This window comes from Suncus etruscus, chromosome 7 (genome assembly GCF_024139225.1).
Source record: "Suncus etruscus isolate mSunEtr1 chromosome 7, mSunEtr1.pri.cur, whole genome shotgun sequence".
NCBI classification, from domain to species: Eukaryota; Metazoa; Chordata; class Mammalia; order Eulipotyphla; family Soricidae; genus Suncus; species Suncus etruscus.
The window spans coordinates 8,947,543-8,959,102 of NC_064854.1; the positions used below are offsets into that span (position 1 = coordinate 8,947,543).

General features: G+C 57.6%; 1 protein-coding gene across 1 annotated transcript in view; it reads left to right on the forward strand.

Annotated features, from left to right (window-relative positions):
- The window catches only part of CDH4 (cadherin 4), an 83,162-nt gene extending 76,048 nt beyond the window's left edge, over nucleotides 1-7,114 (forward strand). The window contains exons 12-16 of the mRNA XM_049776340.1: nucleotides 1,064-1,297; nucleotides 2,295-2,528; nucleotides 3,264-3,403; nucleotides 4,550-4,714; nucleotides 5,145-7,114. Of these exons, the coding sequence (XP_049632297.1) occupies nucleotides 1,064-1,297; nucleotides 2,295-2,528; nucleotides 3,264-3,403; nucleotides 4,550-4,714; nucleotides 5,145-5,348 (977 nt within the window). The 3' untranslated portion in view covers nucleotides 5,349-7,114. The remainder of the gene's footprint in view (nucleotides 1-1,063; nucleotides 1,298-2,294; nucleotides 2,529-3,263; nucleotides 3,404-4,549; nucleotides 4,715-5,144) is intronic.
- Nucleotides 7,115-11,560: the final 4,446 nt, after the last annotated feature.

The window sequence follows — 11,560 nt, forward strand, 5'->3', positions numbered from 1 at the left end:
GTCTGCAAGGAGCAATTTCTGAGTGCAGAACTGGGAGTAGCCCCTGAGCGCCACCAGGTGTGGCCCAAAAACAACAACATCAGCAAAAAAAAAAAAAAAAAAAAAACGTAATAGCCTGAGTTCTGGCTCTCACAGCCATATTCCAGCAAATAAGGCTGAGGAGTGCCAGGGCCCATCTGCCTTCTAAGGCCTGGGAGAGCTCAGGAAGGCCCAGTCTTGGCCGGGCAGACACATGCTGATGTTGCAGAGCCGGGAGAGGCAGCAGCCCCACTATGCAGACAAACAGCCAGTTCCCAGTTTGGGAGGGATGGGGGTGACCCATCAAAGCCCAATGTTCCTGGGAGGGAGATGAGATAGAAGAGAACAAGAGGGAATGAAGGTGATGACGGCCTGGCTACTGTCTCTGAGGGTCCTGGGGTGATGGGGAGGTGGGCCCGCCACAGGAGGAGAAAGCACGTCAAAGGTCCCACTCCTCCTCAGGTTCGAGGGGAAGGGGCTCAGGTGTCTCCACCCCATAAGGCCGTGAGAGAACCCCTGGCTCTGTCTCAGACACCGAGGGGTCTCTGGGGCAGCTCTGAGCCTAGCTCTAGCCTAGGCCGTGTTGGGTGGTTCTGTGCAGGTGTGCAGCAGTGTGTGCAGATGTGAGCGTGCGTGCAGGGGGTGTAGAAGTGTGTGTTGGGGTGCACAGGGAGACCCCACAGTGTGTGCATGTGCGTATATGCGTGAGTGTCTTGTGTGTGCACAGGGATGTGGAGTTTATAGATGCATTCAGAGTGTAGGCAACAGTTGTATAGGGGCTGTCCTGTGGGCTGTGGTCTCCTCTAGTCTCTCCTGTGGTCTGTGGTCTGTCCTGAGGTCTTCAGTCTCTCCTGTTGCTTCTCCTGTCATCTGTCCTGAGGTCTGGGGTCTTTCCTGGGGGACGCTCCCATGGTCTGAGATCTCTCCTGTGGTCTGTCCTATGGTCTGAGGTCTCTCCTGTGGGCGGTCTGTCCTCGTTGCTGTCCTCAGTGGTGCCTGTGAACATGGGGTGATATCCATGTCCACCACCCCCCGTGCCCCGCAGGAGTCCCCCCGGCCAGTGGCACCGGGACCCTCCAAATCTATCTCATCGACATCAATGACAATGCCCCAGAGCTGCTGCCCAAGGAGGCCCAGGTGTGTGAGAAGCCAGGCCTGAGCTCCGTCAACATCACCGCGGCCGACGCTGACATGGACCCCAACGTCGGGCCCTACGTTTTCGAGCTGCCCTTTGTCCCGGCCACCGTGCGCAGGAACTGGACCGTCACCCGCCTGAACGGTTAGTATGTGGGCAACCCAGGGGCTGTCCAGGGAAAGACCCTGCATGGGGCAGCTGGTAGCACCTGTGGGTGCTGGTTTGGATGGTTCGAGCTTCACCAAGGGTGGTGCTGAAGGGTATGACCTGTCCCTATGGCCCAGGGCCCTTCCCTGTGATTTGGTTGTCCTGGCATGCCTGCAAGGCCATTAAGGTTCCAACTGCTCTAATAGGAAACTCGTGCCGGCCAACGTGGCCCGAAATTGTCCCCTTAAGCCACCCATGTCTAATGCTGGGGGGCACGGGCGGGCACCTGTGCCTGGTGGCATGTGATTTTCTGGGCACCTGTTAGCTGATGTGTGTGTGTGCTATGAGCTTGTGAATGCTCCATGTATGCCGAGGTGCAAGTGTGTTATTGTAATGTAAATACAGAGGCATGTGTTGATTGTGTGTCCTGTGTGGACACATGCGCTTTTGACTAGTCCTATGCTGTATGTTTTGTGCGCCAAGTGTACCTTGGGTTTGGGCTCTGTCACTGTGCTTGTGATATGTCTGCACCTACGCATTGTGCGCATACATGTGTTTGCGTGTGTGCTCAGACATTGCGTCTGTGCGCTGTGTGGTTTGAACTCAGCCTGTATTGGGTGTCCGTGGATTGTGTATCTATGTCGCATGCAGGTGTGCGCCTTCTGCAGCCTTGTGTGTACAAACACATGCATTTTGTTCATGTGTGTGTGTGGTATGAATTGTGCGTGGCATGTTATGAGGTGCACAGGTGTGTGGCGTGTACCTGTTTCATGTGTGCGTATGCACGCATTGTTTGTTACATGCATATGGTATTGTGTGTGGCATGCACAAACATGCATGGTTGTATACCTGTGTGTGTCTAGTGTGTGGTTATATGTGTGATCTGTATATGTGTGTATGGCTGCACGTGTGTGTGTTGTGCGCAAACGTGTGGGCAGAGGACGGGCCGGGCATCTTGGTGGCACTGGCGGGACCCACGGCCCGGCCTGCCCAGGTGACTCAGCCCAGCTGCGCCTGCGCGCACTCTTCCTGGAGGCTGGCGTGTACGACGTGCCCATCGCTGTCACTGACTCCGGGAACCCCCCACTGTCCAACACGTCCGTCATCAAGGTCAAGGTGTGCCCATGCGACGACAATGGGGACTGCACGTCGGCGGGGGCCGTGGCCGCGGCAGGGCTGGGCACCGGGGCCATCGTGGCCATCCTCCTGTGCATCGTCATCCTGCTCGGTGAGTGCCGGAACTTTCCCAGAACCTGCCAGGCCAGGAGCTGCTGCCTGGTGTGGTGACCCCGGGACCCCGGGTTAGGCAGACACTAGCTCAGCTCTGCCTGCCCACTTCCAGTGCTTTCACCCCACAGAGGCCCCAGCAGTGCCGCCTGCTTGCTTGCATGTCTGGGAACCCACCAGTGGGGAAATGCTGCTCTCCTGCCCCTCATATTTTCTCCTCCCCTGATGTGTCCTGGCCAGCTACCCCACAGCTGGGGGACTCCCCAGACCCTCCTCCGGGCCACACTCCAACACTTCAGCTTCAACCTTGGTCATGTGAGGCACAGACACAGAGGGGCACGCAGGCAGATATCTGTGCCTGGAATGGGCTCATACGCGGATGCATATGCAGGTGGGGCATATGTGGTATACATGGCACATGTGGGTTCACACACATTCAAATAAGCATGTGGGCACACACATGCCAATGAACACATGAATGTATACATGAATACTTGCTGGAAGAAACACGGTCCCAAGTCATATGCTCACAGCTGTAAATGGGGTGTGCACAGACTGCAGCAGCTTCTGCACTTGGACAGGGCTCCCGTGTCTGTGCGATAAGGGCTGTGCTCAAGACCATGGCTCCTGTGTGTGTGTGGTCCTACGTCTGTGTGGCTATGACTCCTGTACAGGGACGCATGCTCATGTCTGTGCAGCCACACTGGCACTGAGCTCACACTGGTCCTGTCCCTAGTCCTGGTGCTAATGTTCGTGGCCTGGATAAAGCGACGGGAGAAGGAGCGTCACACGAAGCAGCTGCTCATCGACCCCGAGGACGACGTGCGTGACAACATCCTCAAGTATGATGAGGAGGGCGGCGGCGAAGAGGACCAGGTGAGCCTCGGGCACCCAACTTGCTCTCCCTGCCCACCCAGACTGGCCTATGCGACGACTCTGCCCCAGCACCTGGCTGAGTGTTTGCAGAGGGTCTGGAACACCCAGAGACTGGCAAGTACCAAGCAGGTACACTCGGGGGCCACATTGGTGGGACCCTGTTGTATTTAAAATATAAAGTCCTAGAGTTGGGGTGAGGCCTTCTCGGCATGACACCTGTAATCCCTTGGCCGGTGAGTCTGAAGGTTGCAGGATAATGGCGGAGAGACTCCCAAAGCAGTCAGATGAAGTTTCCGGAGACAGCCAGCTTTATTACACAACCCTAACCACCATGTGCATTTCTCCACATGGCTTCTAAGCTAATTTTTTTCATGCAGCCTCTTTCCTGCTGCCCTCCATGATCCCTTGTTCCTTTGTCTGCCTCCCCTTCCCCTCCCCCAGGTCATAATTTTTTTTTTTTTTTTTTTTTTTTGGTTTTTGTGTCACACCCGGCGGTGCTCAGGGGTTACTCCTGGCTGTCTGCTCAGAAATAGCTCCTGGCAGGCACGGGGGACCCTATGGGACACCAGGATTCGAACCAACCACCTTTGGTCCTGGATTGGCTGCTTGCAAGGCAAAAGCCGCTGTGCTATCTCTCCAGGCCCCCCCAGGTCACTTTTATTCCAAACCTCAGACCCTTCCCAAGTGTGGGTGGGTCTGACCATCCAGGTGGGTAACCAGGAAGTTTGGGAGGGGATACCCCCAGGACCCCACGTCCACCATTGAGTGATGGGTCTGAAGCAAGAGCCCTGCCAAGAGACCTCAGAGGCCACATCAGATAGAGGAACAGTGGAGCAGCCCTTAGTCACCCTGAGGAGTGAGGGAAGGGTTCTGAGCGTGGAGTCCTAAGTAAACTCCATGGATGTATGTGGGTGTGAGAGGCTTAGGCCTGTCCTTTGGAGCACCGGGGGCATGTGGGGTCTGCCCAGACCCTATCGCTGAGGCAGTGCAAGGGAAAGCAGTGTGCACAGGGGATAGGACAGGCCATGTGCACAAGGTCAGAGAAGGTTGCAGCCAGCTGAGCCAGTCCAGTCTTCTCTGACCCAGAACATGCCCAGTAGCTTCTAGCACCTGCCCATATGCCCACCATGCCCCCTCCTTGCCCAGGACTATGACCTCAGCCAACTACAGCAGCCGGAGGCCGTGGAGCATGTACTGAGCAAGGGCCCCGGGGTGCGGCGCGTGGACGAGAGGCCAGTGGGCGCAGAGCCTCAGTACCCTGCCCGGCCTGTGGTGCCCCATCCAGGAGACATCGGAGACTTCATCAGTGAGGTGGGTACCCCCCCAATTGCTCCATGTCCTCTAAGTCACAGCAAGGTGGGTCCCCCCAGATCTTCCCCATGTCCCCTTCATCAGTGAAGTGGGTGCCCCTGACTTTCCCGTGTCCCCTGCATCAGCAAGGTGGATCCTCCAGGCTGCCCTGTGTCCCCCCAGGTCACAATGAGAGCCAGGAGCACTGTCAGTGAGAGTTAGGAGCACTCTGTGTCAGGAGCACTGTTAATGAGTCCCAGGAGCATTGTCAGTGAATTCTATCAGTGAGAAGAGAGCTGGATCCCCTGTCAATGAGATATCAGGAACACTGACACTGCATGTGTCCAGAGCACTGTCAGTGAGTTGGGAGCACTGTTGGTGAGACCCGAGAGTATCAGCCCTGAGCTGTCCCGGGCCCCATCCGTCTGACTGACGCGCTTGTGCCACCCAGGGCCTGCGGGCAGCTGACAACGACCCGACGGCGCCTCCCTACGACTCGCTGCTGGTGTTCGACTACGAAGGCAGCGGCTCCACTGCCGGCTCTGTCAGCTCTCTGGACTCGTCCAGCTCTGGGGACCAGGACTACGACTACCTGAGCGAGTGGGGGCCTCGCTTCAAGAAGCTGGCAGACATGTACGGGGGCGGCGAGGACTAGACGCTCAAGCGCCGGCCAGATGGACCGACGGACGGGCAACTTGGGCCGCGCTGCCTGGAGCACGAGGCGCGGCCTGACCCAGATCCCAGAGCCCAAGCGCCGTCTCTGAGCAACGAAAGTGCCTTTGGCGCACGCGTCCGACCCTCAAACTCAGGAGAGACTGCTGGGGGGCCCAGCCCATGCCCCCCTTGAGCCAGCTGAGGGCAGGCAGGGCGAGGCAGGTCAGGGCACACACGTCTCGGGGCTCTCAGGCCAGGAGAAAGTGGGGGGTCTTGACTATGCCCAGAAGAAATGGTGGCCAGGGTCTGCGCTGCTAATGGTAGACGAGGGACCCTCAGGGCTCTCTGGTCCTCCCCCCTCCGCCATGGCCACCCCAGCCCAGCCCAGCTCCCCAGGGCAGGCCTGAAGCCTCTAGCACAGACTGTCCCCACAGAGCCCCCCCAATAGGGCCAAATTGCTCCCCAGACTGAGACACAGGACCCCTGCTCTCTCCAGCTGGGTGCTGGGAGAGCGGCCCAAGTCTTCCTCTGGCACTGCCTCCCTGGGACCCCAGGTCTTCCTCTGCTCCCTCCTGCCCCTTGTAGGGGCAACATTGGTGTGATCAGGGTCAGACAAAGAAGCTCTCACAGGAGCTGTGTCCCAGCACCCCAAGACTGACAGCTGTTGCTAGGCACCCATGACCACCATGGCTTCAGGAGAGGCGGGTGGGATGGGTCCCAGGGGGATGGGGCGAGTGAGGTCTGTAGAGGATGGGACCGGTCCTCTGTTCTCTGAAGCTCTAACATAGCTGTGCATCAGGGGAACTCTGACCCCCATCTCCGCCCTTGGGCTAGAGATGGCCCAGCTTAGCCCATGTGGGCACCAGAGTGAGGGGCGCAGGAGTGTGGGATGGGGAGCACACTCACTTCTGCCGCAGAGCTCTTCCTATAAGTTTCAGCGAATCAGGTGGACAGTTGAGGCAGATCCCATGGGACCCCCCCAGTTCCTCTCACTGGGTCCCCTGAAGAAGGTCAAACCTGCCCAGGCCTGAACTCTGGTGTTCCCTAGGCCTGCCTACTCCATGTCCCTGCCTGGCCTTGCCCCCCCAGGGCTGCCATTAGGGTGGGTACCCAGGGAACCCCCAGAAGGCACAGAAAAAGGATATCCCATGGAGCCTGGGCCTGCCTCAGTCTCCATCCTGGGCAGTTGTGGGCAATACTAAGCCTCCCCCTGGACGTGCCCACGTTTAGGGGCTGGGTCAGTGCTGGATGGTACCAGGAGCTCCATGCCCTGCAGCCCCCACAAGTCCCCATCATACCCTAGTGGGTCTCCAAGCCTGGACCCAATGAATTAAGTCTCTCCAAGGAAAGGGCCGGGCGCCCAGTCCAGAATCACTGTGGTGTTCAGGCCCGGGTACGAGCAACACCGGTTTCTTCCCTCCTGTTGTCGTTCGCTGAGTTCATTTCTGCATGTCTGTTTGGAACTGGACACGCTGTGGCAGCTCGCATGTACGTGGTTGTCCTGGGATGGTTCTGGAAAATGATGCATTTGTGCTGCCACGCAGCCACACGCACACACACGGTCCCACCTTTTTTGTAATCGTCAACAGCACAACTATTTTGTATTGTTGTTTGTATCATTTTGTATCAAAAAAAAGAAAAAAAGAAAAAAAAAGGGCAAAGCAGGCAACAGTGTCCGCACGTCCTCGGTGCCCAATTGGTCCTGGCGGGAGCGGCTCAGAGCGAGCACCCAACTCGGCCTAAATAAAGGTCCCCATTCGAATCCAACTGCTTCTTTCTGCCCCATCTGGAGGCTGCCAGGCATGCTGGAGGGGATCTGGGTGTGGCACTGGGTTTGCTCCTTTGCACTGGGGGGCATTGGGGTCCATGGTTGGGCCTCAGCACAGGACCACAGCGCAGCCCCCTAAGTGAGCCCAGACCATCTGGCCCAGACCCCTCTGCTCTGCGCTGCCAGACGAGGGGCCGCATGGGTTTCTCAAGGGGCTGTTGGGGACCCACATCTGGCGGTGCTCAGGACTCAGGGGTCACTCCTGGTGGGGTTTGGAGTCCCACAACCGGCACTGCTTAGGGCTGAGGACCCAGGTTCTGGGGATCAAGTCTGCATTTGCACCCCAGACCCCGAGGGCAGGTCACCAGTCCCCACCAGCTTCTGGTGTTTCAGCCTGACCTTCCCAAGGGTCCCTCTGTCGCTCTAGCTGCCCAGTACCTGGGGCAGGGCATACGAGCTGGGGTGCAGGCCCTAGAAACCCCATGTCCAAACACTGTGATGCCAAGCACAGACCTGTAGGCTTTAAGGAAACAGAAACTCTTTTTTTTTTTTTTTTTTTTTTTTTGGTTTTTGGGCCACACCCGGCAATGCTCAGGGGTTACTCCTGGCTGTCTGCTCAGAAATAGCTCCTGGCAGGCCCCGGGGGATCATATGGGACACCAGGATTCGAACCAACCACCCACCTTTGGTCCTGGATCAGCTGCTTGCAAGGCAAACGCCGCTGTGCTATCTCTCCGGGCCCGGAAACAGAAACTCTTAAGGCCCCTGGTCAACCATAAGCAAGTAGTGTCCCTTTAAGGGTGAAGAAGTCAGTTACCAGAAGCTGGAGGGCAGTTGACTGGGGGTATAAAAAGCTGAGGCCTGGAGCCAGAGAGATAGCATGGAGGTAAGGCATTTGCCTCCCATGTCGAAGAACAGTAGTTCAAATGCCGGCATCCCATATGGTCCCCCGAGCCTGCCAGGAGCAATTTCTAAGCGTAGAGCCAGGAGTGACCCCCAAAGTGTCAGATTAGAACTAGCAGAAGCGAGACCCCTGTAACAATCCAGCCCGGCCCCACCCCAGGGCACCTCCAAACACTGGCCCCGAGGCTGGGGGTCTGCCCACCATGGCACAGCTCTGTCCTTGTGCCCAGTCTACAATCCATCCTCTGGCCCTGATGTCTCCCCAGTCACGTGCCCTACCCCCCCCCCAGGGTTTCTCAGCTGAGTCCCAGGAGGCACCTGCCCCCCAAGAATGCCCTGGTACGCCCACAGGTCTCACACACAAGGGATGCTGAGGGCTCTGTGGCCACAGTGCCACCTCGTGTCAGTATTTGGCACTGCAGGTGTCCCATGCCTAGCTCCAGCATCTGGATTGGGGTCCTGTCGCCCTGCAGGGTGAGGGTGCAGGTGAGGGGGTTACTGAAAGCCCTAGGCCTACCCCCAGGGGAGTCGGGGGGAGAGAGGAGGGCATTGGCAGCCCAGATACGATGGTCACTGACATTACACCCTCCAAGCAGGCTGGGGAGTTCCCTTTCCAGTCACTCACTGTTTTTTTGTTTGTTTATTTATTTATTTGGTTTTTGGGCCACACCTAATGGCGCTCAGAGGTTACTCCTGGCTCTGCGCTCAGAAATAGCTTCTGGAAAGTTCTGGGGACCATATGATACTGAGAATTGAACCCAGGTCCGTGCTGGGTTGGCCGCGTGCAAGGCAAATGCCCTACCACTGTGCTATCTCTCCAGTCCACTGTCCCTGTTTTAGAGGTGCCTGAGTCAGAGGGTTGAAAGACAGAGTGAGCAGAGAAGGGGTGCATGAAGAGGGGTGCAGGTAGAGGGCTACAGGAAGAGGGGTGAGGAAAGCGGGGTACAGGGTAAAGGGCTACAGGAAGAGGTGTGCAGTGTATAGGTGAGGAAAGAGGGGTTCAGGGTAGAAGACCTCAGGGAAGAGGAGTGCAGGGAAGAGTGAGGAAGGAGGGTAGGGAAAAGGGATAAGGGTAGGAGGGGTGATGGAGGAGGGTGAAGGGCAGAGGGGTGTAGGAAAAGGGAGTACAGAAGAGGAGTGCAGGAAAAGGAAAATAGGAAATAAGGGTGAAGGAAGAAGGGATGAGGAAGAAGGGTATGGAGTGGTGCAGGGAAAAAGTGCAGAATGAATGGTGCAGGGTAGGCCAGTGAGGTGGCGCTTGAGGTAAGGTGTCTGCCTTGCAAGCACTAGCCAAGGAAGGACCTCGGTTCGATCCCCCAGCGTCCCATATGGTCCCCCCAAGCCAGGGGCAATTTCTGAGCGCGCTTAGCCAGGAGTGACCCCTGAGCGTCAAACGGGTGTGGCCCGAAAAAAAAACAAAAAGAAAGAAAGAAAAAGAAAAAGAATGGTGCAGGGTGAGGGTTGCACGAAAAGGATACAGAGGTGTGCAGGAAAAGGGGTGAAGAAAGGGTTCAGGAAGGAGAGTACAGGGAAGAAAGGTGCAGGGTGACAGGTATAGGGAGAAGGGGTAAGAGGTAAGGGTGCTGGGTGAAGGGTATAGGGCGAGGGAACAGGGTGTGGAAAAAGGGTAAGGAGTGTGTGAGGGGACAGGGTTTAGGGGTGCAGGTTGTAGTCCTGCTCACAGCACCAGAACAACAGTGCCTCCTGGTGGAGCAGGACCCATCTCCTGCTGCATCAATGCCTCAGTCTCCGAGACATACACCTGCCAGGACCCCCTTTTCATTTCCCCATCCTAGCCCTGAGGGTACACAGGGCCAAAGGGTGCGGCAGCCTGCAGGGGCAACTGCTGGGCTTCGGGCTCTTTGTGCAACAGTCTCCCCCATCCTACGCCCAACTCACCCGGTCCCTATGCCCAGCTGCTTCCCCTCAGCCAAAAGGTCCCGCAACTCCCACCGCCCCTCAGGTTGACCTTGGTCCCCACCTGCACCCCCACCCACATCTACACTCCACACACTTGTGATTACACGCACACACATGCGCCTGCACTGCACATACCCATGTGAGCCTCGAGGGCCGATCTGTACCCCGCAAACCCCCAAAGCAGGGAAAGAGTTCCAGACTGTTCCCTCCCGGGTGAGGGCCGGGAAAGGAAGTGTGGGAACACTCACTACTGAGCACTGTCTGAGGGGAGCACTCCTTGAGGAGCACTACCCAAGTAGTGTCTGCGCAAGGAAAATCCTGCCAAGCACTCACTGCTAAGCATCTGCCACGTGCACAAGAGCAGCAACACCCTGCACTGCTCACACTATAGACATGTGTGTCCAGGAGCTCGTGGACCAGGCTTACCCCCTTCCTATCACACTCTGTTGCTGCCCCAGCAGAGGGAAAGAGAGCGGCTAATACAGCCCCCGTACTGGTCCTTCCCGACAGTGAAGGTGACCACAGGGTGGGACCGAGGTCCCCAGATACACTATCCAAACCCACAACTCTTTCTTATTCCTGGGTCACTCCAGTGGTACTGAGGGCTCCCTCCTAGCTCTGTGCTCAGGGATCACTCCTGGCTCTGTACTAAGGGGTCACCATATGGTTTTTGGGTCCCACCCAGCAGCACTCAGGGTTTACGCCTGGCTCCACGCTCAGAAATCGCTCCTGGCAGGCTCGGGGGACCACATGAGATGCCGGGATTTGAACCAATGACTTTCTGCATGAAAGGCAAATGCCTTACCTCCATGCTATCCTTCCGGCCCCAGGGGGTCACCGTATGGGATGCCAGGATCAAAACCTGGATGGGGTACATATAAGACAGACAAACACCCTCCTCGCTGTGCTAAACACAGCCCCAGCCCCCAAACCCAGGACTCTAACTGACGGGGCAGCTGTGGTGGGGTCCAGGGTCTCACAGTAAACGGAGATGGTCAGACGGGGCAGCTGAGGCGGGCCCTGGGGTCCTGAAAGAAACAGGAAGACGGACAAACGGATGGCCAGAGCAGCCGCTGACCCCAGAGCTGGGGTGCACCTGGGTGTGGAAGTTGCCCATGCCTTGGGCTCCGTCACAACCCCACAGGTGGCGTCCAGAGACAGCGCCCCATACGCTTCAAGAGCTGCCAGCCCAGGGCCCAGACCCGAGACTCAAACCCAAGATGGAGGGCCCGGAGAGATAGCACAGCGGCGTTTGCCTTGCAAGCAGCCGATCCAGGACCAAAGGTGGTTGGTTCGAATCCCGGTGTCCCATATGGTCCCCCCGTGCCTGCCAGGAGCTATTTCTGAGCAGACAGCCAGGAGTAACCCCTGAGCACCGCTGGGTGTGACCCAAAAAAAAAAAAAAAAAAAAACCCAAGATGGAGCCCCACAGCCATACGGGAGGAAGGGGAGGGCCAGGAGAATATTCTGGACTGCAGCAGTCTCTCAGCACAGACCCTCCTGGCCCTGTGTCTGCACAAGCCCCCTCCCCCACCTCACAGCCCCTGCAGAGACCCCACACACACACTGGGGGCACACAGGGCCGGGCCAGAGTCTAGAACCAGAAGAAGAGGCAAAACAAG